Below are 27,963 nucleotides of genomic sequence, written 5' to 3'. Positions count from 1 at the left end.
GATCTTTGGGAAGTTCCGTTGGGGAAGATGGCGGCGGCCGGGAGCACCCTTCTCTTCTTGCCGCCAGGGACTTCAGACTGAGCCTTCCCGGGAAGAGTAGGGACTGCTGGTGCCCTGCGTCCTAGGAGCCCGGACTAACTTGATTGCCCCCTTAGTGGTGGGGAAGGGCTTATCCTCTTGTGTAGGACTCAGGCCTTCCCCACTGTCAGGATGAAGGCTCAGGGGGAAACCGAGGGTGAGTGACTGAAGGGGAAGGCAGGGGGGCGCGACACACCTGGGGGGAGCCAATCTGTGAGAGAAGCTGGGGTCTGATGCCTTTGCGGAGGCCACTTTCCTCAGGGCACAGAGTCTAGGGGGCGGGATTTGTTTGAGTTTTAGATTCTAACTGTGCTTTCCCTGGTGGAGGAGAGCTCCGACTTTGTGGTGATGGGGACTCCAACTTCTGTGAAGGTTTCCTGCTTAGCTGTGGGCAATCAGTTGGGCCTCAGGGCATTTTTATCCTAAGGTTATGAAAGACCAGGCGAATCTAAAACGTCTGAATAATGGCATAAGAACAATAATTCAGTGCTGTGTCAAAGTACTTTGGAGGATGTTAGGGCATGAGTGAAATGATTAGGTCCTTATGATATTAAAAGCCAGCAGTTCCCTAGAACGTCACCGTGTTTAGGTCTTGTACTATTGTATAGTTTTAAAAATGCGTTGATTTTCAGCCTTTCAATAACTGGACTAACTCTGAATTGAAAAACAACTTTTCTGTGCAACCTTACTTTGATTCTCTAAAGTTAATGCACTCCAGTGTATTATTTTTTACTTGTCTTCTCCACTTTATTCTGAGCTTTGTAGATCAGGGACCTTGCCTTACTCACCGTTGTATAGTTGCTTAAAAAATGTTTGATTTAAGCATTCATGTAATGATATTTATCATCGGGTTTCTCAAGGAAAAGGAGGAGGATGTGTTTTGAAGGAGAGGGTGAAAAAAGGTTTACTCCTTGGGTGCAGAGGAATGACGAGTGTGAAATGAGGCAGGAATTTTGTCTAGTTTGCTCACTGGCATATCCCCCAGCACATAAAATAGTGCTTGAATGAATGAGTCTTGAAAGTGGGAATTCCCGGAAATGTGTCCAGAATATAAACTGGCTGAAATAGCCCCCAAGCCAGTTTTCCAGAAGATGAGGGCATTGGAGGAAGGAGTTTGAATCTTGATTTAGATGTCACTGCCTCAACTTTGCTGACATTCTATTCATTTTTCAGTGACACCTTTTCTGTAACATTTTGCAACTAATTAATAAGAAAAAGTTTGTTTAGAAAGTTACAGTAGTAGAAATGAGCCAGTTGGGCTGCTAGGCATAGGAAACAAGTTACAGAAGCAGAAGAAGGGCCCTTGGATCTTAGGAGAGGGAAAGGCAAAAATCGGGGGTCTGGGGGGAAGAAGAGGGGGAAGGGAAAGGCACCTGTCTGTTCCCCATAGGGAGATCAGCTGCGTCTGTATCTATATGAGCATATCTCATTTTGCTCTGTGTGATGGTTATTTATTTCCACATTGACTTATCCACACCCTTTCACAGATATCAACTCAGGCATATTGTGTTTTTGCATTGCCAGCAGTTTGTAGCACAGGTCCTTGCTCATACATAGCAGTACAAGAATGAAAGGAGGGTTTAAGGGCATAGAAGATTCGTGCACACACTTAGTTCAGGAGCCAGTCTGCCTTTCTCTTACCTCTGCTGGAAACTAATCCTTAGATATTGACATCTTCCCTGTCTATATAGTTTTAGTTTGAATTCAAATAGGAGAAATATGAATGATAAAGCCTTTTTTCTTGATAATATTTGTAAATTGATCTCTTAAAATTATGTAAAAAGATTAAGAAAGTCTGTATTTATTTTCACATTGAAAACCAGCTAACCATAGTAAGGCCATATTCAAATGTAGGTTCTACATATCTCATCAAGGGATTTCATACATATGAAATGATTTTGTCACTAAATTGTAGTCCTGATCTTAAAACATGATTAGAGGTGGTTCTTATTAAAAGTTTGAATAGAAAGCAGTCCCATTCTGTGGTGTTCATTAGGTTAGACCCATAATTTATGTGTCTTCTTGTCATTAAAAATAAATTCTTTTCATGTTTTGAAGTAAATGATATTGAAAAATATTTTAACCGAGTTCTTATCAGGATGATGTGGGTCGGGGGTTGTTTGCAAGAAAAACTGTAAGGGGCCCTAGCCTGTTTGGCTTAGTGGTCAGAGTGTCGGCCCTCAGACTGAAGGGTCCCAGGTTCAGTTCTGGCCATGAGCACTTACGTCCTTGCAGGCTCGATCCCCGGCCCAGGCCGGGGGGTGTGCAGGAGACAGCCAATTGATGTGTCTCTCTCACATCTATGATTCTCTCTCTCTCTCCCTTCCATTCTCTCTGAAAAACAATGGAAAAAAATATCCTTGGGTGAGGATTTTAAAAAAAATGAAAACTGTAAGGTCTTGAAAGAAGAGTTTCTAACAGTGTTTTCTGATTTATATCGTAGAGTCGGAAAAGCTGAGTAAGATGAGTTCTCTCTTGGAACGGCTCCATGCGAAATTTAACCAAAATAGACCTTGGAGTGAAACCATTAAGCTTGTGCGTCAAGTCATGGTGAGGATTGTGGTGTGTGCTTTGATAACTATTTAAAAAGCTAAGCTCCCTCTGTCAAAATTTTCAAACTAGCTACTATAGTGCCTTTGGTTTTACTTTTCATAAAGTTGATAGCCACCATATACTTAAGAGTCTACCTAAGAAGAAGATATATTTATAAAATTGTATTAATCATGAGTTATAGTACACTGGGTACTTTAGGCAAAGGTGCTAAGAAATACACCAATAACAGACATATATAATAGACTGCAATAGAGACATTTATTCTTCACTTCTTGTCAAACTCCTGATACTAATGTGATAGTACTTTCTTTGTATCTCTCTATCTAGCAGCTGAGTTTGCAATTCATTCTTAATTAGTTTCACTTGTTCACTCTGTCAACCTCTTTTTCTACAGTAGTACTCTTCCTTCCTGAGTCATTCACCAATATGTCGAAACTTTAGTTAAATGAAAGACAAGGGAGTTGGGGAGGGTGGGGGGCTGGATGTTAAAAGTTCACCCATATGATTCCGTGTTAGTTAAGTGTTGTAGGAAAACTTTACTTCTGTGAGTTCTCCTGGTAGTGTGTTTACTTTGTGATAATTCATGGATCTCTTCAGATTTGTATGCTTTTCTGTATATATGTTATACTTCAATGAAAGTACCCTCTCCTCCCCACCAAATCTTACTTTGGGTTCAGAGTAAGTTCAGTTTAGATTTGTTAGTGTATAAAATGATCAGTATAGCACTAGCAAAGGAACTGAATTTGTTGTCAAAAGACCTATATTTTAGACTTGATGCAAGTCCTTACTATTTACATGACCTTAGATAAATTATTTAATATCTCTGAGTTTGTTTACTCATTCGGAAAGTAGAGGCACACAATAGCAGTTTGCTTTTCCACATATATTAAGTCCTTAACATTTATAAGTTCTTGGAAACTGCAACTTTAAGTGAAATGATATATAGTGAAACCAGTATTATCATAGGCTAACTGATATACACAAGAGTTAAGTTCCTATGGCATAGTTCTGGTCACAAAAACATCACTGAACTTCTGAATAAAGACCCAAAACACTTCTAATATTAAACATTGAAATAAACTGTTGCTGGTTTGGCTCAGTGGTTGGAGCATCAGCCCATGGACCAGAGGGTCTTGGGCTTGATTCCTGGTCAAGGGCATGTATCTGGGTTGTAGGTTTGATCCCTGGCCCTGGTCAGGGCACATGTGGGAGGCAACCAATTGATGTGTCTCTCTCACATAGATGTCTCTGTCTCCCCCCCCCCCCTTAAAATAAATGGAAAAAGTATCCTTGGATGAGGATTAACAAAAAATAAAAATAAACATCAAAATAAATGTGAGCTATACATCCATTTAAGAAATAGTAATAAAAACAAGTAAGATAATTATTTCCAACCTGCTTGTTCCAGTTCAGGGTCTTGAGTGGCCAGAGCCTATCCTGGCAGCTCAGGGGTCAAGGTGGGAACCCATGCAGGATAGCATGTCATTCCATTGCAGGGTAAACACACATATACACACACACACATGCACACACACTCCATCAGATTGGGACACTTTAGACATGGCAGTTAACTTAATGTGTATGTCTTTGGGACATGGGTGGGAACCCAGAGAAAACCCACACAAACATATGGGTAGAATGTGCAAATTCCACACAGACAGTGGTCCTAGCCAGGAATCTATTTTTGTTTTCTCATCAACATAATGAGAGGAAGTTATTCGAGGACCTGATACAGTTCTATTGTAAGGATCAAATCAGATAATGGATGTTAAAGTGTCGCATTGCTAAAATATTTTTGTAACTGTAAATTCTACAAACGTATGTACATAGTCTGTCTCGGGGTTTTGTACTTAAAAGGTATTAAAAATGTTTTAAATTGCCCTGGCCAGTGTGGCTCAGTTGATTAGGCCTTGTCCCATGCACTAAAAGGTTGCCGGTTGGATTCCCAGTCTGGGCACATGCCCAGGTTGCGGTTTGCTGGCTCATCCCTGGAAGGGGGCATGCAGGAGGGAGCCAATCGCTGTTACGCTCTCACATCGATGTTTCTCTTTCTGTCTCCCTCCCTTCCTCTCTCTCTAAAAATCAATAAAAAAATATATTTTTAAATGTTTTAAATAAAAGAATGGTAATTTTTACAGTCTGGGAACTCAGAGGTTGTCATTTTTTATACTATTAGGCAGCCGTATTCTAGTTTGAAATGTGTTCTATATAAGTAATATTGTCATTAGAGAGATATCATAAGATAGAGGAATTTCAGGTGGCTACTAAGGCACCCCTCCCCCCCTTTTTTTGGTATACCAGTGCCTTGGTTTGGTCACCATAACTTCTGTTGTCTACTTTTGACTTTTGCAGATTCAGAAACCTGATTTTATTGGTATGTCAAGACTTTGAATTGTTTTCAACAACTGACATACTAACCAAATCTCAATGCCAATCTATTTATTTACAACAGAGGTTCTTTCTTTCCAGTTACCAAAATATTGGTATCCATTGTCCCTAGCATCCCCTTGCCTATTCAAGGTACAAGGGAAGCAAGATTATTAATTAATCATATGTTTGTTTTGTGAGGTTGGAATTAGATTAAAGAGAGATGCTGGGTTGGGTGTGGCTCAGTGGTTGAGCATGGACCTAGGATCCAGGAGATCGCTGTTCGATTCCCGGTCAGGGTACATGCCCGGGTTGCAGGTTCAGTCCCCAGTTAGAGGTATGCAGGAAGCAGCCGATCAATGATGACTCTCTCATCATTGATGTTTCTCTCTTTCTCTCTCTCCCTCTTCCTTCCTCTCTCTGAAATCAATAAAGATATATTTTAAAAAAAAGATATGGGTTTAGGACATGGAAAAGCCTGAAAAACTATCCTTATATCATAAAACTGTTCACATTTCTGGGGATTGGAATGTTGTACAGAGAAAAGCTTCTTCCCTGGATGGGGTTATAAAATTGATGCTAGCCCGGCCCTCATTGCTCAGTGGTTGTGTGTCGACCTATGAATCAGGAGGTCACAGTTCGATTCCTAGTCAGGGCACATGCCTGGGTTGTGGGCTCAATCCCTGGTGGGGGGTGTGCAGGAGGCAGCCAATCGATGACTCTCTCTCATCATTGATGTTTCTCTCTCTCTCTTTCCCTCCCTCTTCTTTCTCTCAAATCAATAAAAACATCTAAAAAAAAAAAAAATCTATACCAATTTTTTTTTTCTCTTTGGGAATCCCTTTTCTGGACTACATAATCTGTTTCTTAGAGTCAGCCTACTTTGACTACAGTGTGGTTGTATTTCTTAGATTAATTTGGGAAGTGCCAAAATCTTATGAGCCACCCTATTTAACTGAGTAAATCTTAGGATGTAGTTACTTCTACAGGAGGCTGGTCTCATTTATTACATTTTGATTCTCCCTAATTTTTCCCTGAAGGTTTTCTTCATTTTGTTGTTATTTTAATTCTCACCCGAGGATTTGTTTTTTATTGATTTTTAGAAAGAGAGAGAAACATCGATGTGAGGGAGAAACGTAGATTGGTTGCATCTTGTATGCACCCCAACTGAGGACCAAACCTGTAATCTAGGTGTGTGCCCTGACTGGGAATTGAACCCATAACCTTTGGTATACGAGACAACGCTCCAACCAACTGAGCTATCTGTCCAGGGCAAAGTTATCCTATTTTGGATCTGGGAATACCTTTTCCTACTTTCATGGATATAGATATGGATATATCCATGTACTATATGAACTTTCCCCCTTTGGCTGGATGGTCAGATTAACAGTTAAGAATGTATTTTTAAAAAGTCTATTGACTATCTAGAGTACATAGGAAATATATAGTATATAGACTGTAGGATATAGTCTATAGAGTATCCTGAAGTATTACTGCTAGGATAATATATATGTTTATCTGAAAGATTGTTGGCTTGGTTTATTTTTTACCTCAAATGTTTTCCCACTTAATACAGGAGAAGAGGGTTGTGATGAGTTCTGGAGGACACCAACATTTGGTCAGCTGTTTGGAGACATTGCAAAAAGCTCTCAAAGGTTTGTAATCATCTTTGAAATACACTGATTTCTTAAAAACCCCTGTTTAAGAAAGACTATTTTATACTTACACTAGAAATATAATTTGAGATATGTCAACTTTCTATGCTAGAAAGTTGGTTTTGCTTTCATTATGGAATTGATATGAGCTCTTGAACTTTTGAAACATTTATTTTGATCCTATTTTAGAGGTTGGTAGAGACTCAAAAGATAATTGATGAAGCTTAACTATAGATAGCAGGGGAAAGTTCTGGTTTTTTTTCTTTACATGTTTTCTTTTAATCTCAATAAGAAGATGGACATTTTAATGCTAAAAGATTTTTACTATGTTTATGGACAATGTTTTCAGGAAAGCAAACAAAATTTAAATCATGAGCTTGATTATTCGTGCTTGTAACTACCTCTTAATGTGTTTTTGGGATAAATGAAAGTAAAAACAGATTTTATTCTGATTAACCATAAATGAAACTTACTCAGCTGAATATTGTTTTTCCCCCCATTGTGATAAATATATATAACATAAAACTTACCATTTGAACTATTTTTAAATGTACAGTTCATTGGCATTAAGTACATTTACATTGTTGTGCAATTGTTGTCACCATCCATCTCCAGATCTTTTTCGTCTTCCCAAATTGAAACTGTGTACCATTAAACAATAACTTCTCATTTCCCCCTCTCCCCAGCTCCTGGCAAATACCATCCTAATTTCTGTCTGTAAAAATTTGACTACTCTAAGATTTTGATTACTCATATTGGTGAAATCATAAAGTATTTTTCCTTTTGTGACTGGTTTATTTCATTTAGCATAATGTTTTCAAGGGTCATCCATTTTGTAGGATGTATCAGAATTTCTTTCCTTTTTAAGAAAGCTAAATAATATTTTAATGTGTGTGTATACCACATTTTTATTCATCTATTGATGAACACATGGGCTATTTCCACCTTTTGGCTATTATAAATATTGCCACTATAAACACTTGAGTATTTATTTATTTTATTTAGAGAGTGCATTTATTAAAGCTGGGGACAGTGAAACAAGGAAGGGCTTAGGACAGAAGAAGCAACAGGAGAGCCTAGGTGGGGCTGCTTTTGTTCTCTAGAAGTGTTATAGGAAAGAAATGAGCCTAGGTGGGGCTGCTTTGGCTCACTGGGAAGTCAGAGAAAAGGGGCCTTGGAGATAAGTTCAGGGGGTTACCTGCCCATTGCTCCCCTGGTTGCAAGTCTCGTGGGGACCTTAAAAGTTTAGGAGATGCATGCCTGAGAGGGAGAGTGCCTGTTTTTATGTTGGTTTTGATGTTAATCTTCCTTATTCAAGCATTAGGAGATAACTGTGTCGTCTTTAAATTAAAGCTAACTCGTTCCAATTGAGTAGTGAAAAGGGAGAACAGAACAGTCCAATAGTTTTTTAAAATACTTCTTAAAATATTGATTTTAGAGAGAGGAAGGGAGAGAAACATCCGTAAACATCGATAGGTTGCCCCCATATGTGCCTGACTGGGAATCAAACCCACCACCTTTTGTTGTACTGCACGATGCTCCAACTAATTGGGCTACACCAGCCAGAGCTCAAATAGGTGTTTTATTTTTACTCTTTTTTTTTTTTTAATCCTCACCTGAGGATATTTTTTCCATTGCTTTTCAGAGAGAGTGGAAGCGGGGGAAGGAGGGGGGGAGAGAGAGAGAGAGAGAGAGAGAGAGAGAGAGAGAGAGAGAGAGAGAGAGAGAGAGAGAGAGAGAGAGAGAAACATTGATGTGAAGGAGACAAATCGATTGGTTGCCTCCAGCTTGCGCACCAACCAGTGCCAGGGATCAAGCCTGCAACCGATATATGTGCCCTTGGCCGGAATTGAACCTGGGACCCTTCAGTCCACGGGCTGACGTTCTAACCACTGAGCCAAAGCAGCTAGGGCTCTTTTTTACTGCGTAGGTCACAGCTAACCCTTACCAATGACCTTTGTGCAAATTATAAGCATTCGAACTATTGAATGTGTTTATCACTTTGAAAGGATGGATAGAATCCTCAGGGTGTTTCTGTCTTTGAAGAATAAAATTTAAGTTATTTGGAGTGTCCTTTGTGATTTCCTTTTTTCACCCTTTCATAGTAACATCTTTACCAGCAATGACTGACCGTTTGGAATCTATAGCAAGACAGAATGGGTAAGTAGACAGACTATCTGTAGGCAGAAATGTTTAACTTAGTGTTGACTTTGGGTGGCTTTATTTATGTGTCTCCTATTAATTTTTGTTTTGATTTGTTCCTGCTAGACTGGGCTCTCATCTCAGTGCCAGTGGCACTGAATGTTACATCACGTCAGATATGTTCTATGTGGAAGTGCAGTTAGATCCTGCAGGACAGCTTTGTGATGTAAAAGTGGCTCACCATGGGGAGAATCCTGTGGTATGTGTTGTTGATATTTCACTGGAATCTGTGGGGTTTACTTAGGCATTAATTTTAAAATGAATTGTTGGGGTTTGAAATAGTTTGGGTTTAGATTTTTTCATGAGCCACTGTAGAGGTGATGTGATGGGCTACATCAGTAGCTATAGCCTGGAATTTAGAGAAACATGGGTCCATCTCTAACATCATTCAAAAGCTTTGACAAGTGGAACCACCAGAGGAACCCTTTTCATTTCATATAAACAAATGAGCTGCAATTGAACAATAGGTGCTGGGGTTTCAGAGATAAATAACAAAGTTCCTACCCTCAAAGAACTTATAATCAAGATGGACAGATACTCTTGTATATGGCTGATGTCTCTGAAAAATCCTGTAAAAGAGATGAATCTAAAATGTGTGTAACCAATTAATTGGATATGGATTCCAAGGGTTGTGTTAAAGAGAGGTCCTGATGTTTTAAACAAACTACTGAAAGCTGATGCTTTTATAAACTATTTTATATATTTTGATCTTTAATTTCCTGCCCCAATCCCATGGTTTACTAAGTAGGAAGAAGATGTTTTTTGATATCTTAATAATAAGGACCTTCTATAGAAGTTTTAATGTTTTTGTTACAAAGCATGTGCTGCTAATAAGAGAAAAATTCTTGGTGTGTTCAAAGGTCTTAAAGTAATTTAAAGTTTTAACACAATTTCTTTAATTTCAGAGCTGTCCAGAGCTTGTACAGCAGCTAAGGTAAGCAAGTGACACAGTCCCTAATATTGGCAGACAATGATGTTCTTTATAGCTAGGTTTTGAGGCCCGTCAAAAGTTACCTTCCTGAGGAACAAATTTATTTTCTTGGGTCAAGATTTTTCAGAGTCTATACTTGTTGACTTTCAGACTTGACTTAGTTTGATTTCTTACCCTACTCAGTCTAGCTCAGGGTTTCTCAACTTTGGCAGTATTGACAATTTGGATTGGAAAGTACTTTGCTCTAGTGGGTTGCCCTGTGCATGTAGGGTGTTTAACAGCATCCTTGGTGTCTCTCCACTAGTTGCCAGTAGTATCTCCTGTGTTGCAACAATCAAAAATATCCAGGGGAGAAAAAAATCTCTAGGTATTGTCAAATGTCCCTTGAGGGCAAAAATCACTCTTATTTGAGGACTACTTCCCTAGCCTTTGGAATTCTGGGACAAAAATAAATAGCATCTAATTATTGAATCAGAGAAGGCTTGAGAAAATTGAGTCTATACTATAAAAATAACTTTTCACTTTAATTTTGAGAAAAATTGTTTTACATTTAAGGCATATGTGTGATAAACTCCCATCATAGTATAGTGCTAGGCTTAAAGAATCTCTTTCAGCAGTGGATGGTTTTTTCCTCCTGGCTTATCTTTTCCCTTTGAATTGAGTAGAAATTTCCATACTTAAATTTAAACCCAGAATTAACTTTCTAGGAATTTGAGAAAGTCATTACATCAATTTTATGTTTTAAATATAGTGAAGTTGCCCTGGCTGGATAGTTCTGTTGGTTAAACCATCTACCTGATGTGCCACAGTTGTGGGTTCGATCCTCAGTCAGGGCACATAAAAGAATCAATCAGTGAATGCATAAATAAAGTGGAACAACAAATTGATGTTTCTCTTTCTCTTCCTCCTTCTCTTTCAAATCAATAAGTAAAAACAAATAAATAAATATAGTGAAGTTTTCAGATGCCACATGGACATGTCTTAGAAAGGGTGGTAATATTGAGGAACTAAGTTTTACACTCAGGTTTTTCAGTGATCAGTTTAATGTGCTTATAGCCAAATGCACCAAATTTGAACCAGCTTTAAAAAAATTGCAGTGCAACATAAAAATAACCTTTTTATGATTTAATTAAATCAATAAGTCTAGCAAAGCTATATTATCACCTTTGTCCAGCAAGGTGGACATTGGTCCATCAAGCCAGTATTTCTGGTTCTAATCTGGAGTAGGAGACTGCTCCAACTTATGAACTAGTGTGTTCTAAAGTTAACTTGTGCCTTTGCCAGGTTGCTCAGTTGGTTAGATCATTGTCCCAATATGCCAAGGTTGCAGGGGGTTTTTTGTGTATGGTTTTTTGTTAATCCTCACCCAAGGATATTTTTTCCATTGATTTTTAGAGAGAGTGGAAGGGAGGGAAGGGAGGGGGTGAGAGAGAGGAGGAGAGAGAGAAACATCAGTGTGATAGAGGCACATTGATTGGTTGCTTCCTGCATGCACCTCAACTAGGGCCGGGGATTGAACCTGCAACCCAGGTACATACCCTTGACCGGAAATTGAACCTATGACCCTTCAGTTCCAGGGCCGATGCTCTAACCATGGAGCAACACCGGCCAGGGTAAGGTTGTGGGTTTGATCACCTATCTGGGCATATATAAGAAGCAACCAGTGAATGCCTCAATAAGTGGAACAACAAATTGGTGTTTTTCTCCCTTCCTCTAAAATCAGTAAATAAAAAAATGAAAATAATAAAATAAAGTTAATTTGTGAGCATGTTTGGAAGGGGAACCTCAGAAAAAATGTTAGCCTTTATACCTGATATTTTTAGTCATTTTGTATAGATTGTAATTTTAAGGTACTGAGCATATTTTGCTGCTGCTCCTGTTTCTTTTTACTGTCTTCATAGCACTTCTAGCAGTAAGTGTTCAATAAATGCCTGACCAAGTATCTGACATGGTCAGAGCAATTTAGCTTTCAAGAGACTTTTTTTTTTTTAAGTTTGAAAAGAGATACAGAGTTAAGAATTGTTGAATTGTGTTGGATTCCTAAGCCTGCCCACAAAAGCCTATTTGATTAAGAATCCAAGCCTGACTATTTGGTTCTGGAAAGTCAGGAGTCATGATAGTACTAGTTTTTTTTTCCTGGGGTAGATCTAGTCATAGGAACTTGGAAACATGTGATTTGCCTCCACAGTACCCATGCCTTTTTCTCTAGGTCATCCATCTCTCTCTCTCCTAGTGCTCATTTATTTTCACTGTTCTTATGTTTTCACATACCCACAATTGTTCTATATTCTCAGTTTATTTACTTGCATTTCCTCTCCAATCAAATGTGATTTTTCCTCATGACATTTCATCATCTCAGTTATGTATTAAGAGGAAAAGGAAGTGACTTATTTAAAATGTCTGATTTGCTCTGGCTAGTGGGCTCAGTGGTTCGAGCATCAACTGGGAAAGGAAGGATCATCGATTCAATTCCCTGTCAAGGGCACATACCTGGATTGCAGATTCGATCCCCAGCCCCGGTCTGAGTGGATGCGGGTGGCGACCAGTCAATGTGTCTCTCTCACATCTATGTTTATTTGTTTTTCTCTCTCTCTCTCCCTCCCTTTCACTCTCTCTCAAAAGCAGTGGAAAAAATCCTCGAGTGAGGATTAAAAAAATAAATAAATAATAAATAAAATGTCTTATTAGCACCTCCAGAAAAAAGAAAACTTTTCATTTTCTTTTGCTACTTTTGATTGATTCTAGAAACCTGGCTGGGGGAAAAAGAGTAGAGCAAATTATGAAAATTAGTTTTATATAGCCATGATTTTTGGTACTTTGCTGTTAAGATTGAGTAGTAATGATATGTTTTATTCTCCTCCCTCTCCCCTCTTTCCTGAACTCCTTATAGGGAAAAAAATTTTGATGAATTTTCTAAGCACCTTAAGGGTCTTGTTAATCTTTATAACCTTCCAGGAGACAAGTAAGTATTTATATTTTTTGCTTTTGTTGGAAAAAACTGTCTCTTGCTTAGAAATTTGCCAAGCCTTTTGCCCTATCTCATTTGTGATTTCTAATACTGCTGACAACTCAGCTTCCAACTCTGTTTTTTAAAGGTATTTTAAATATCTGCATTAATGCATTATCATGCTAAATGAGACTATAATCCTTGAGACGTCTTTAACATACTGATTTCTGGGCTAAAAGAAATTAGTTGTTGTAGAACTGGCTTGTCATTTTTACTTTTATCCTACTTGGGATTCTGTTAACCTGCTTGCCTCTTTTAAATAGAGATAAAAATTAGCTTTGATAGATCACTATGGATTTTTTTTTCTTTTAAATTTAGAAACACATTTAAGATCTGAAATACTGTTCATAAAATATTGATTTCTCCAGAAAACTGTGGCTACACAATAATGCATTGCCTCTATCATGTTAGAACGTACATTATACTCAAATACAAAAACACCATCCTTCAACAATTTAAGCAAAGATAGAATGCCTAAGGAACAACATAGATGAACTTGCAGAAGATGGGCTGTTTTACTTCAAGCACTATTAAAATAGCACAAATGCATGGGTTTTCAGGCATATACATTTAGTTGAACCTTTGGCACTAGGAATATAACTATGGGTTTTAAAAAAAAACATTTTAAAAAAAGTTTTTATAATGGATAGTTTAGTTGCCTCCAATACAGACTTGCCCTCTAGGCTTTCTGTATCCTTTAATGTGTGTGTGTGTGTGTGTGGGTATATATATATTTTTAATGATTTATCTCTTGTTCTCTTCATTTACTTTCTAGCAAACTGAAGACTAAAATGTACTTGGCTCTCCAATCCTTAGAACAGGATCTATCTAAAATGGCAGTCATGTATTGGTAAGACTGACTAAGGTGTCAATTCTATATGAGTACCTTGTTCTTAAAGTTTTTTTATATAGGGCATTACTAGGGTCCTATTATACAGAGTTGGGCAAACGTAGGTTTACAATAGTTTGTATGGAAAATAATACAATAATAAATACTACACGAATAAACTGTTTTTGTGTACTCACAACTGTAAACCTACTTTTGCCCCACCCTGTATATATCTATATGATAGATCTATATTATTATACATCTATATTTTACCTATATTATACATCTTGTCTCTCTCACTTCCCAAATGATGATTGCATTCCATTTTCTGAGTGTGAGTATCCCTGAGTTGGTTGGTATTCCCTAGGTTTTATTTGAAGTCTTGCTAAACCTGGCCTCCTATCTAATAAATAATAGTCTAGTTGTAATTTTTCTTTGCCACATTATATATTGCTGTATATCTGGAAGTAATCCTTTCACTTTGAAGGTAAAATACAATTGCTATATGCCCAATTATAAGACAGAGTCATTATTATAAGTCTTTTAAGAGCTGAACTAATTTTCACAATGGTACTAGTACCTTCAGGCTTTAAATACAAGCAAACATAGATCATTTGTCTTGCAGGAAAGCAACCAATGCTGGTCCCTTAGATAAGATTCTTCATGGAAGTGTTGGCTATCTCACTCCAAGAAGTGGGGGTATGTGATCTATTTTGCTTATTTAGAAAAATGTCTTAATTTTATTTATTTATTTAATTAATTTATTTTATATCTTTATTGATTTCAGAGAGAGGAAAGGAGAGGGAGAGAGAGACAGACAGAAACATCAATGATGAGAGAGTCATTGGGGATCGAACCCGCAGCCTGGGCATGTGCCCTGACTGGGAATCGAACCTCGATCTCCTGGATCCTAGGTCGATGCTCAACCGCTGAGCCACACCCAGTCGGGCATGTCTAATTTTAGTTGAGGGGTCATTACTTAAAATTTCACCTTGGGTTTATAAGTAGAGGGAGAAAATTATCAGTCATTTCTAAGGTATTAACACCTGCCTTCCCTTCATTTTATTTTTTAATTGTGAAGTAAATTGTTGCCACTATAATCAATACTTATGCTTTTGTCATATTTCATAAGCTACTTTGGAGCATGAGTTTTCATATTTGTGAAACTATTTCCTTGTATATAAGTTTATAGAAATGGGAATGTTTTTCTTTCTTTATAATTTACCTGATAAAGATGTAGTGATAAGTTTTATTTTTCATAGGTCATTTAATGAATTTGAAGTACTATGCCTCTCCTTCTGACCTGCTGGATGATAAGACTACATCTCCCATCATTTTGCATGAGAATAATGGTAAGACTTTAACTGTAAAGCAACTGAAGGTTTTGTTCAGCATTTAAAAAATATCTTTAAAAGTTTGAATGCCTGGGCTTGCTTGTACTTTCTGGTTTGCTACTCCATAATAAGTTTGCCATCCCTGTTGAAGTTTGCACCTGATACAGTCACACATACACACACACATATGCATACATATCTCCATACATATATATACACATACATAATAAAAGCTTAATAAATACTGTTGAATAAGTAAATCAGTGAATGAAAAGATATAAACCACCCTGACTTGAAATAATCCCCTTTATTTATAATCCTCACCTGAGGATATTTTTTACATTGCTTTTCAGAGAGAGTGGAAGGGAGAGAGAGACAGATAGACAGACATCGATGTGAGACACATCGATTGCTTGCAATTCATGTGTATGCCCTTGGCCGGAATTGAACCCAGGACCCTTCAGTCTGTGAGCTGACACTCTAACCACTGAGCCAAACCGGCCAGGGCAAATAATCTCCTTTAATCATTACTTTAAAGGTGAAGAAATTGGCCAACTTACTAAAGAATTAGAATAATGGATGTTATTTTCTATTTGCACTTTAATACACTAAAACAAAATGAGAAATGGCCTAATACCTTATTTGGTCCTCTTGTAACTTAACTTCAATCATTGATTATCCTATAATCATAATTCTATTTAAATTCATTCTGAAGTTGGAGAAAATAAGCAAATATCAGTAATGAGCCTTTAAAATATTTTTCCCCCTTGAACTGCATTGTTTCCTGTATTTTGTTTTATTTACAGAGAGAAATGCTGGTTGGTTAGAAAAGTAACTTCTAGCATTTCTAAGTTATACAAATATTACAGTATCTGATAAACAAAATATGGCTAACAAATCATGCAGAAGTTAGCCTGTTTTTTTAATGCTAAGATCCTTATAATTTGTGTTACTTTGGAGAATACCCTTTTTCTTTTCTATTCCCAGTTCCTCGATCGTTGGGCATGAATGCATCAGTGACAATTGAAGGAACATCTGCTATGTATAAACTCCCAATTGCACCATTAATTATGGGGTCACATCCAGTTGACAACAAATGGTAAGTTAAACATAATTAATTCCAGGGTAGCAAAGTCCATTTTTTCACCTTCAATCCCAGTATGAAACAAGTATTACTTTCACTTGGCTCTTCCCTCACTTGACTTTCTAGAGATTGGCCTTTTGTTTTATTCATTTAATTTCTTTTTTCAATGTCTATTTTATTTATTTATTCATTTAAAACTATGTCTTTATTGATTTCAGAGAGGAAGAGAGAGAAACATCAATGATGAGAGTCATTGATTGGCTGCCTCCTGCACGCCCCGTACTGGGGGTCGAGCCTGCAACCCTGGCATGTGCCCTGACCAGGAATCAAACCGGGATCTTTAGGATCATAGGTCAATCAATGCTCAACCGCTGAGCTACACTGGTTGGGCTCAATGCCTATTTTAATGTTCCTCTCTGAAGTCTGCTCATAGAACACAGTCTCTGTCCTGAGAGAGAGAAAAGCCAACAGTGCTAATTCTCCTGGTTTAATAATTGCTCCTTTTTTTCTCATTGGACTTATGTTGGTTTGCAGTTATGCTGGAGTGATAACTAGAGAACATGCCTCAGGATAGATGTTTGATTAAATTCTTTAGGGTTAACAGATAGGATGTTTCAGAATTGGGGGAAGTGAGTTTTGATAGGCTTTGTGAGTATGTGTTAATATGATGCAGACGTGTAAGAATGGGTGTTTAGATTTTTAATTTTCATTTCATGTCAAAATCCAACCCTCCCTTCTTTTGTTTGAAGGACCCCCTCTTTCTCCTCAATCACCAGTGCCAACAGTGTTGATCTTCCTGCGTGTTTCTTCTTGAAATTTCCCCAGCCAATCCCAGTATCTAGAGCATTTGTTCAGAAACTTCAGAACTGCACAGGTGAGTTTTAAGTATCAGGAGCTAATCCTGTTATAAATGTGAAAAGCAAACTTCAAATTCAGATTATTTTGGACCTCTTTCGGTCTTTAAGGCCTCAAAAAAGTACTGATGGGTATTGTACTTGGTACTGAAGTACTTTTTGAGTAAATGGACAAAGTAGAAGTCATGAAGGGAAAACTGAGGTGTCAATGTTTTGAACTTACTGTGATCATTATATTGATCCTTTTCCCTCCAGGAATTCCATTGTTTGAAACTCAACCAACTTATGTACCCCTCTATGAACTGATCACTCAGTTTGAGCTGTCAAAGGATCCTGACCCCATACCTTTGAATCACAACATGCGATTTTATGCTGTAAGTAAGGCTTTATGGACTGTTTTAGGTTATGTTTGTACCCAAAATGAGAATCTTTCCTTATAGGATTACTGAGGTCAAGTAACATTCTTTTGGACTGCTGGATCATATTCTATTTAGCCAGACAGGCAGGACATTACAGAAATCTCTGGAATATACTGAAGAAAGAGCATGAGCTAACTCAGGAAAGAACATAAATTTCATTGTTGAAATTTCAGATGAAAGCCTATTAATGATTCTGAACTTTTACAAGTTTATAAGTAGATTATTAAGTATTCTTGTTCAATTTTTTAAGTGCCATGAGCTTATAATCTGGAATGGTCCTTCATTCAGGTACATACAGAGAAGGAAGTTCTCAAATGCCATGGCCAGTGTGGCTCAGTTCGTTGGGTGTTGTTCCATGCTCCGTCCAAAAGGTTGCTGGTTCAATTCCTGATCTGGGCACACGCCAGGGTTTTGAGCTTGATCCCCTGTAGGGGGCGTGCAGGAGGCAGCCAGTTTATGTTTAGCTCTTACATCAATGTTTCTCTCCCCCTCTCTCTAAAAATCAATAAAAATATTTTTTAAAAAAAGGAAGTGTTGGAATGAATTAAGGAAGGTTCCAAAATCTCATCTATACTTGAATTTATTGGAATGTTTGATGATAGTCTAGACTAAGTAGTAGTCCCAAATTCTGGCTGCATTATAAATATATAGAGTACTTCATTAAAAATATAGATTTTTTCACTTAGTATTCTGGAACCTCTTTTATACAGATTTCTGAGGTAATTTTTATGTTAGCTAGGTTATAAAACCACTAGCAGAACATTTACAAAAAAAGGGTCTTTTCAGCCAAGTGAGTAATTAGCATTTATAACAGCTGACCAAATAATTCAGTAGAGTTCTGTTACTGAGTTTTGAGGTTCAGGGTTTTGTTTTGTTTTGTTTTGCTTTTTTTGCATAGTTTGTGGTTGGAGTATAATGGGTGAGTAAATAGCATTCATTTCCTTTGCTCTTTTTACCTAGGCTCTTCCAGGTCAGCAGCACTGCTATTTCCTCAACAAGGATGCTCCTCTTCCAGATGGCAGAAGTCTACAGGGAACCCTTGTTAGCAAAATCACCTTTCAGCACCCCGGCCGGGTTCCTCTTATCCTAAATCTGATCAGACACCAAGTGGCCTATAATACCCTAATTGGAAGCTGTGTCAAAAGAACTATTCTGAAAGAAGGTACTGTCTTTCCTTTTGATATACTTAAGCTGATAACTCCAATGGTTTTCTTTTCTTTTTTAAATATATCTTTATTGATTTCAGAGAGATGAAGGGAGAGGGAGAGAGAGAGTTGAAACATCAGTGATGAGTCATCATTGATTGGCCGCCTCCTGCATGCCCCAGACTGAGGATCAAGCCCATAACCTGGGCATATGCCCTGACTGGAAATCGAACCTCGGATCTCCTGGATCCTAGGTTGATGCTCAACCACTTAGCCACACCTGGCTGGGCAGTGGTTTTCTAATTTGGTAGCCTATCATATAACCTATGGAACTTTTAAAAATACATATATTTGGTTTCCACACCCACATGAACTGAATTAGAACCTCAGTGGGAGGCATTGGTAATCTATTTTAAGCTCCACAAATAATTCGATGGAACAAATCTATGAATTGGCATTTGGAGACCACTGTTTTTATTTTGTGTGGGGGGCGTTGCTATGGACTTAGTCTTTCTCTGCATACAGTGATATAATTGGGTAGCTAAGGGCCTGAACCCTGCAGTAGAATATAAGGTAGAACTTGGGATGCTGTAGGAAGAGAGGACTTCTTGATATCTAAATTTTAGGTTGTTAGGACGGTGCATTTAGTCCTGAGTATATTTCCTCCCCCCATTCTTTGGAGAACTTAATCATATAGTTTAAGAAGGGTTGAGACCTGTGCCCTTTTCTTTTTCTCCCAGGATTCTGGAATGCTGGTGCTTTTGAAACAGTGCTATTAGAAGCTTTGATGTGAATTTTGGCTGCTGTAGTTAGCCAGTTATTTTTTACGTTAGTTGTAAAGCACTTCAGTTATAGAGATGTATCAGTGCAAATGCTAGGCAAAAAGGAACAGGAAAGGTAAATCAGGAGTTATTTTTTATGGGAATAAGAATTATGTTAGAAATGAGAAATTATAGAGAGCGTACGCAAGTGTGCCTGTGGCCCTTCTATTTCATGTATTTGAATCCTAGGAGAATTCTCCAAATAGCTTCAGGGCATCTAAAAATGAGTTTTTTGTTTTGTTTTTAAAAATCTATCTTTATTGATTTCAGAGAGAGGAAGGGAGAGGGAGAAAGAGAGATAGAAACATCAGTGATGAGAATGTCATTGATCTGTTGCCTCCTGCACGCCCCTGACTGGGGATCAAGCCTGAAACCTGGGCATGTGCCCTGACCAGGAATCAAACTGTGATCTCCTGGGTCCTAGGCTGACGGTCAACTGCTAAGACATGCCTGGCCCGGCTAAAAATGAGTTTTTGTAAGGTAGTTATGAAGTTAGTCCTGTAGAGATGCTTTCTGCCAAGAAAGTATGTGATCTTTGTTTCTGGGCTGCCAGCGTGTTTCGCTTAGGAACATATGACAGATATGTGTATATTTGGCATAACTATGTCATTTTAGATTGTAGCCCTATATCCCTGCTCACCAGATTATGGGTTGCACAGCTAACAGCTGCAAACACTGATAGAAAGCAGGGTTTATGGCAGTGGTTCTGGATGTCTGCTTATCAAACAGAATAAGAAATTACTCTTGGCCAGATTTATATTTAGAATTTACTTTTAAGGCAGGGTGTTTATATTTGTCAAGGTCTTTAACAATTTAGGGATTAAATGCCTTCATTTTAGAAAACTGAAATTTAGTTCTTTGAAGTATTTATAACATAAACTGGTAGATTCTATTACCTGTGGATGATATAGTAGGTGTGGGATTTAGTTTCCAAGGGTAAGAAAGAATTTCATTCTTTACACTTAGGGATTATTATTTACTTGTCTCACCTCTTGTATTTGGTTATCTTACGATATTTTCTTTGCCTTTTAGATTCTCCTGGGCTCCTCCAATTTGAAGTGTGTCCCCTCTCAGAGTCCCGTTTCAGTGTATCTTTTCAACACCCTGTGAATGACTCCCTGGTGTGTGGTGAGTTGTATGGGTGCCTACCACCTCTTTCAGGATAGCACTTTGGTTCCTTTATCTCTTTTTGAAAAGTCAGAAGCTGAATCTAACTGAAATACCTCCTATATATTTTGTCTTTCAGTGGTAATGGATGTGCAGGACTCAACACATGTGAGCTGTAAACTCTACAAGGGGCTGTCAGATGCACTCATCTGCACAGATGACTTCATTGCCAAAGTTGTTCAAAGGTAGCACTGGCCCTTTTCCATCAGAGTCCCAGTAAGAGGTGTATAAGGGATTTTTTTTCAGTATTAGAGTGAATTGGAAACTTAGGAGGAAAGCGTTTAGTCACTACTTTGAATTGACCCTTCTCTGCTTTTGAATTCAAAAGCAATATGAGCTTTGGTTTTTAAAATATCATTTTTAGAGTAATAGGAAGTAAGGTAGGTAACTTCAGGCCCGGCATTAGGGTTCTTATAAGAGGGAGAGAGCTGAAATAAGATGTAGGTCCTTTTTCACTTATCCTCTCTGTTACATATGTTTTAACATATCTAACGTCAATCGCCCTATGTGGGAAGATACTTAAGCCAGTCTGCTTTCCAGAAACAATAAATGTAGTTTAAAGCCCAGCTGGCATGGCTCAGCAGTTGAGCACTGACCTATGATCCAGGAGATTGCGGTTCGATTCCTGGTCAAGGCACTTGCCCGGGTTTTGGGGGCTCGATCCCCAGCGGGGTGTGCAGGAGGCAGCTGATCAGTGACTCTCATCATTGATGTTTCTCTCTCTCTCTCTCTCTCCCTCTCCCTGCCTCTCTCTGAAATTAATAAAGATATATTAAAAAAAAATTAAGTGTAGTTTTAAGATTTTCTTGAGAAGATACTAGTGGACTTGTTTTGTAAATAAATTTTATTGGAACACAGCCATATCTGTTCATTTACATATTATCTATGGTGGCTTTTGAGATAAGATGGCAGGGTAGTTCGACAGAAACTATATGATCTTCAAAAGCCTAAACCATTACTAACTGATCCTTTAAGAAATGTTGCCGACATGTTTTAGAGCAAAATGTTTTCAAACATAGGTTTAAAACATAAATTTATAAGATAGAAAGTGCTTTGCTTTAAAATAAACAAGATTTCATACCAGTAGTAGCACTTTTCACAGTATTGTTTTGGGGTGATCTAAGCCATTAAGGTTTAGAACTTGATGGGTCAAGAGACTTTCTAGTGGTTCATTAATTAAGATACAGCATATATCCCATTAATCACATGTCAAGCTCCAAAAGGAGGGCATTTTGTTACTAATTATTACCAGTTTTATTTTAGTTCATTATACTATCTTATTATTTGGACTCTTCTTTATGGTTAGTTTTTGGTGGTACTTCAAAAGAGGCTGACGATTGCCTACCAGTCCAGATTTTTTTGAGTAAATTTATCCGAAGCTGTGGCATTTCATAGAACTGTTCCTGCATTTTGGGTTATTTGCCTTACCTGAAAACTGCATTACTGCAAACCTCTGAGGACATATCTAAATCTCAGGAAAAATTAAAGCCTGTTTTCTCTAATGAAAACTTGTTTTCATTCAGCAGCTAGTGCAATGTTAACCTTGTTTTTTCCACCTTATCTTACAGATGTATGTCCATCCCTGTGACGATGAGGGCTATTCGGAGGAAGGCTGAAACCATTCAGGCCGACACCCCAGCACTGTCCCTCATTGCAGAGACAGTTGAAGACATGGTGAAAAAGAACCTGCCCCCGGCTAGCAGCCCAGGGTATGGCATGACCACAGGCAACAACCCAATGAGTGGTACCACTACACCAACCAACACCTTTCCGGGGGGTCCCATTACCACCTTGTTTAATATGAGCATGAGCATCAAAGATCGGCATGAGTCGGTGGGCCATGGGGAGGACTTCAGCAAGGTGTCTCAGAACCCAATTCTTACCAGTTTGTTGCAAATCACAGGGAACGGGGGGTCTACCATTGGCTCGAGTCCGACCCCTCCTCATCACACGCCGCCACCTGTCTCTTCGATGGCCGGCAACACCAAGAATCACCCGATGCTCATGAACCTTCTTAAAGATAATCCTGCCCAGGATTTTTCAACCCTTTATGGATGCAGTCCTTTAGAAAGGCAGAACTCCTCTTCCGGCTCACCCCGGATGGAAATGTGCTCGGGAAGCAACAAGACGAAGAAGAAGAAGTCATCAAGATTACCACCTGAAAAACCCAAGCACCAGACTGAAGATGACTTTCAGAGGGAGCTATTTTCAATGGATGTTGACTCACAGAACCCTATCTTTGATGTCAATATGACAGCTGACACACTGGATACACCACATATCACTCCAGCTCCAAGCCAGTGTAGCACTCCCCCGACAACTTACCCACAACCAGTACCTCATCCCCAACCCAGTATTCAAAGGATGGTCCGATTATCCAGTTCAGACAGCATTGGCCCAGATGTAACTGATATCCTTTCAGACATTGCAGAAGAAGCCTCTAAGCTTCCCAGCACTAGTGACGATTGCCCACCCATTGGCACCCCTGTTCGAGATTCTTCAAGCTCTGGGCATTCTCAGAGTGCCCTCTTTGACCCTGATGTCTTTCAAACTAATAATAATGAAAATCCATACACTGATCCAGCTGACCTTATTGCAGATGCTGCTGGAAGCCCCAGTAGCGACTCTCCTACCAATCATTTTTTTTCTGATGGAGTAGATTTCAATCCTGATTTGTTGAACAGTCAGAGCCAAAGTGGTTTTGGAGAAGAATACTTTGATGAAAGCAGCCAAAGTGGAGATAATGATGATTTCAAAGGATTTGCATCTCAGGCACTAAATACTTTGGGGGTGCCAATGCTTGGAGGTGATAATGGGGAGACTAAGTTTAAAGGCAATAGCCAAGCTGACACAGTTGATTTCAGTATTATAGCAGTGGCTGGTAAGGCTTTGGGTTCTGCAGATCTTATGGAGCATCACAGTGGTAGCCAGAGTCCTTTATTGACTACTGGGGACTTAGGGAAAGACAAGACTCAAAAGAGAGTAAAGGAAGGCAATGGCACCAGTAATAGTAGTCTGTCAGGGCCAGGAGTAGATAGCAAACCAGGGAAGCGCAGTCGGACCCCTTCTAATGATGGCAAAAGCAAAGATAAGCCTCCAAAGCGGAAGAAGGCAGACAATGAGGGAAAGTCTCCATCTCATAGTTCTTCTAACCGACCATTCACTCCACCTACCAGTACAGGTGGATCCAAATCTCCAGGCAGTTCAGGAAGATCTCAGACTCCCCCAGGCGTTGCCACACCACCCATTCCCAAAATCACTATTCAGATTCCTAAGGGAACTGTGATGGTGGGCAAGCCCTCTTCACACAGTCAGTATACTAGTAGTGGTTCTGTGTCTTCCTCAGGCAGTAAAAGCCACCATAGTCATTCTTCCTCCTCCTCTTCCTCATCTGCTTCCAACTCAGGCAAGATGAAAAGCAGTAAATCTGAAGGTTCATCAAGTTCTAAGTTAAGTAGCAGTATATATTCTAGCCAAGGGCCTTCTGGGTCTAGCCAGTCCAAAAATTCATCACAGTCTGGGGGGAAGCCAGGTTCCTCTCCCATTACCAAGCATGGACTGAGCAGTGGTTCCAGCAGCACCAAGATGAAACTTCAAGGGAAGCCATCCTCACTTATGAATCCTTCTTTAAGTAAACCAAACATATCCCCTTCTCATTCAAGGCCACCTGGAGGCTCTGATAAGCTTGCCTCTCCAATGAAGCCTGTTCCTGGGACTCCCCCATCCTCTAAAGCCAAGTCCCCTATCAGTTCAGGTTCTGGTGGTTCTCATATGTCTGGAACTGGTTCAAGCACTGGCATGAAGTCATCTTCAGGATTAGGATCCTCAGGCTCATTGAAAACTCCCCCATCATCTAATTCTTGTACATCTTCCTTTTCCTCAAGTGGCTCTTCCATGTCATCCTCTCAGAACCAGCATGGGAGTTCCAAAGGGAAATCTCCCAGCAGAAATAAGAAGCCGTCCTTAACAGCTGTCATAGATAAACTGAAGCATGGGGTTGTCACCAGTGGCCCTGGAGGTGAAGACCCAATGGATGGCCAGATGGGAGTGAGCACAAATTCTTCTAGCCATCCTATGTCCTCCAAACATAACATGTCAGGAGGAGAGTTTCAGGGCAAGCGTGAGAAAAGTGATAAAGATAAATCAAAGGTTTCCACCTCGGGGGGCTCAGTGGATTCATCTAAGAAGACTTCAGAGTCAAAAAATGTGGGGAGCACGGGTGTGGCAAAAATTATCATCAGCAAGCATGATGGGGGATCCCCCAGCATTAAAGCCAAAGTGACTTTGCAGAAACCTGGGGAAAGTAGTGGAGAAGGGCTTAGGCCTCAGATGGCCTCTTCCAAAAACTATGGCTCTCCACTCATTAGTGGTTCCACTCCAAAGCATGAGCGTGGCTCTCCCAGCCATAGTAAGTCACCAGCATATACCCCCCAGAATCTGGACAGTGAAAGTGAGTCAGGCTCCTCCATAGCAGAGAAATCTTATCAGAACAGTCCCAGCTCAGATGATGGCATCCGACCACTTCCAGAATACAGCACAGAGAAGCATAAGAAGCACAAAAAGGAAAAGAAGAAAGTAAAAGACAAAGATCGGGATCGGGATAAAGACCGAGACAAGAAAAAATCTCATAGCATCAAGCCAGAGAGTTGGTCTAAATCACCCATCTCTTCAGACCAGTCCTTGTCTATGACAAGTAATACAATCTTATCTACAGATAGGCCCTCGAGGCTCAGCCCTGACTTTATGATTGGGGAGGAAGATGATGATCTTATGGATGTGGCTCTGATTGGCAACTAGGAACCTTACTTTTTAAGATAAAAAACATGGCCAGAGAAAAACTACTAAGTTTATAGGCAAACCACCATAAGGGATGAGTCAGACAGGTTGTATTTAAGAATGTTAAATGACATGTCTTTGACAGCTGGGTGAATTTAGAAAGGCATAGCCAGACCCTACTAAAGAGATCATAAGTTTGAGTCTAGGGTTTGATTACTAAGAATCACTGTTCCTTTGCCAGAAAAAAAAGTTAAAATACTTATGAAAGGGAGTGGGTGGGAGGGGCACAGGGAGAGGGAAGGGCGGGAAACAGTTTTGTGGGAAATATTCATATATATTTTTTCTCCCGTTTTCCATTTTTAGGCCATGTTTTAAACTCAGTTTTAGTGCATGTATGAAAAGGGCTGGGCAGAAAGTGAAAAAGCAATACATTCCTTGATGCATTTGCATGAAGGTTGTTCACCTTTGGGTAGTTGTCCATTTGAGGCATGGGCAAATGAAGGACTTTGGTTACTTTGGACACTTAAGTAATGTTTGGTGTCTGTTTCTTAGGAGTGTTTGGGGGAGGGAAGATAATTTTAGCTATTTATTTGTAATATTTTAACCCTTTATCTGTTTTTATACAGTATTTCTTTCTAATTCTATGAGGTTCAGGGTTCAAAATGATGGGAGGTAGAAGAGCAAGGCTTATTTGGTTGTAGGGAGCTTGCAGCTTGTGCTGGTAATGTAGCATCAAGCCCAAGCAAATTAGTCCCAGCCCACCTTTGAAGTTAAGGAGAAAAACCAAAATGGTATTTTTTGCTTTAGGAGGTTTTTCATTGGATTCAGACATCATAGGACTATTAGGAGGTACCTCCCTGTGGAGGTATTGATTTATAGTCTCTCTTTCCTTTACACAAAAGCTGGGCTGGCTTTTTGGGATGTAAACATGTTTTCAGATGCAGTAAAGTTTAATGTGGGACAGCCTCCCTGACCCAGTGGCATGAAAACCATTGCAGAATTAGTAGTTCTCCTATTTCCACAATGTGCCAAAAGTCCACACCCCAGCATTTTGTTTGTAGGAGAACAGATGCCATTCCTGAGAGCTGGACTCCTTTCTCTTCACAAGGAGTCCAGACTTTAATCACTCATGCTCCCTTAGGTAAAACAGTAAAAAATTTGCAGCCATAGTTCACTTAAAACAATTTCAAGCTCACTTCAAGTAAGGGGGCCTGGAATGCTAGGTGGGCATGAAGATAAACCCTTGCTACTGTGTAGCAACACAATTGGACCTTTTTGGAGGAATAGGTCTGAGTCTGGATTCTGGGGGACATCAATAAGAAGCCCTTCTCATAAATATAAAAATCCAGGAGACCATTTGAGTGCAACACAAGTTCTCAGTATTTGGAGGGTCCTCTCAAAATTCTGCGGCCTTACTTTGATTTTTGACACCTGCACTGTGCCATTCCTGATGATTCCATTCAGGATCTGTATCAGCAGGACGGGGCACAGTCCCCAGCACAACTCTTCTGGATTAAAAAAAAAAAAAAAAAAAAGCCAGGTGATTCATTTGTGTATGTGTGTTATAAATGGAGTGACTTCATCAGATATTGAAGAAGATTTCTATATTCAGCTCTTTCTGCAGGTTGGAGTTAGCATATAGAGTTGGAAAATCAGCTTTGGCTTCTTTCCTGACTGTCTCTGATTTCCTCTAGTGTTCTCCCTTTTCTGGTCATCAGCTCTCAACAACTCTGCCACTTTTGTGTCCCAAGGTAATAAGAAGTAGGAAACGAAACATTGCAAAGTGGAGCAAGAAAAGTTATCGGTTACCGTATCAGAGTCAAATGTCTTGGGTGACACTAAGGAGGACATGGGCAAGGTGATACCAGAGTGCTTTATCTTGTGATGCTGATACAGTAGCAGCCTCTCAGACATACAACCAGGTTGGATTTCTCACAAGTTTCTCACCTAGTTTTGAATCCTATCCCATTGGTTTCTGCAGGAAAAAAAAAAAAAAAAAGTTACATGGTGTTTTAAGTTTGTTTTGGGTGGGGAATACTTTATGGGGAATGTACTGCATAGTATCAGGGGCTCAGCTCCCCCAAGCAGAGCCAACAAATACCAAAATGAGTAAACTGGGAAGCTTTTTCTCTCTTTCTGTCTTCATCCCAGATCAAAGGATCCCGAGTTAGGATCTGGATGAAGGATAAGCCCCTGAATTGTCGATGGGCACACCCCACACACTGACCCAGCATCTGAACTTGCTTAACAGGGAGCCGGGGCTAAACTGCTTCACCCTGCCTGAGAACCAGGGAGCACTGCATTTCTCCACAGGGTGGAGGAGAAGAGGCAGAATAAACCAAGCCTGGGACACCTCCCTCCTGTCTAGGTGTACTCATTCTCCTGTTTCAAAAGACGGCAAGGACATGAAGTCAACTTCTACCTGTCTTCTGCTGCTGGTGTCTTATGTATTCTTTGTTTGACTTGATTCCTCTTCTGTCTTTTGGCTTCATGTTAGGGGTCCTTGGTTAAAGCCTGCTCTGATGTACATGAAGATTTCAGGTTCAAAATCAGTGTATTTTAAACTAAGTATGGGGGTGGGTGGGGATGAAGCAGGATATAATTGCCAAAACCAGGCTTGAGGTTGGTAGCTCTTGGAAATATTTTCCTTAAGGCCCAGGTCTAAAAATTTAGTGCAGCAATATCATGAATTCTCAGAAAAGAAGAAAAAAAAAACAAAACCACCTTTCAGGGAGCCTGTA

General features: G+C 39.3%; 1 protein-coding gene across 4 annotated transcripts; it reads left to right on the top strand.

Moving 5' to 3' along the window:
* On the top strand, window positions 1-27,942 carry MED1 (mediator complex subunit 1). 4 transcript variants are annotated; one of them, XM_081162963.1, is made up of 18 exons: window positions 1-235; window positions 2,522-2,628; window positions 6,575-6,653; window positions 8,759-8,813; window positions 8,922-9,054; window positions 9,761-9,789; window positions 12,677-12,748; window positions 13,569-13,643; window positions 14,248-14,321; window positions 14,885-14,974; window positions 15,944-16,055; window positions 16,790-16,914; window positions 17,150-17,268; window positions 18,274-18,475; window positions 20,312-20,407; window positions 20,526-20,631; window positions 22,015-22,155; window positions 27,374-27,942. In XM_081162963.1, the coding sequence occupies exons 1-18, from the start codon at window positions 211-213 to the stop codon at window positions 27,402-27,404; spliced, it is 1,671 nt and encodes a 556-aa protein (XP_081019089.1). In that variant the 5' UTR covers window positions 1-210; the 3' UTR covers window positions 27,405-27,942. The 4 variants fall into 4 exon arrangements, with proteins under 4 accessions (XP_081019089.1, XP_081019087.1, XP_081019090.1 ...); XM_081162964.1 differs by lacking the exon at window positions 27,374-27,942 and adding an exon at window positions 22,350-22,549 and having other exon boundaries at window positions 10-235; XM_081162961.1 differs by lacking the exon at window positions 27,374-27,942 and having other exon boundaries at window positions 8-235; window positions 22,015-27,197.
* Window positions 27,943-27,963: the final 21 nt, after the last annotated feature.

The sequence above is a fragment of the Miniopterus schreibersii genome (assembly GCF_964146895.1).
Source record: "Miniopterus schreibersii genome assembly, chromosome: 16".
Lineage (NCBI taxonomy): Eukaryota > Metazoa > Chordata > Mammalia > Chiroptera > Miniopteridae > Miniopterus > Miniopterus schreibersii.
Note: the sequence above shows the minus strand (reverse complement) of the source record. Positions and strands in the feature narration are given on the sequence as shown.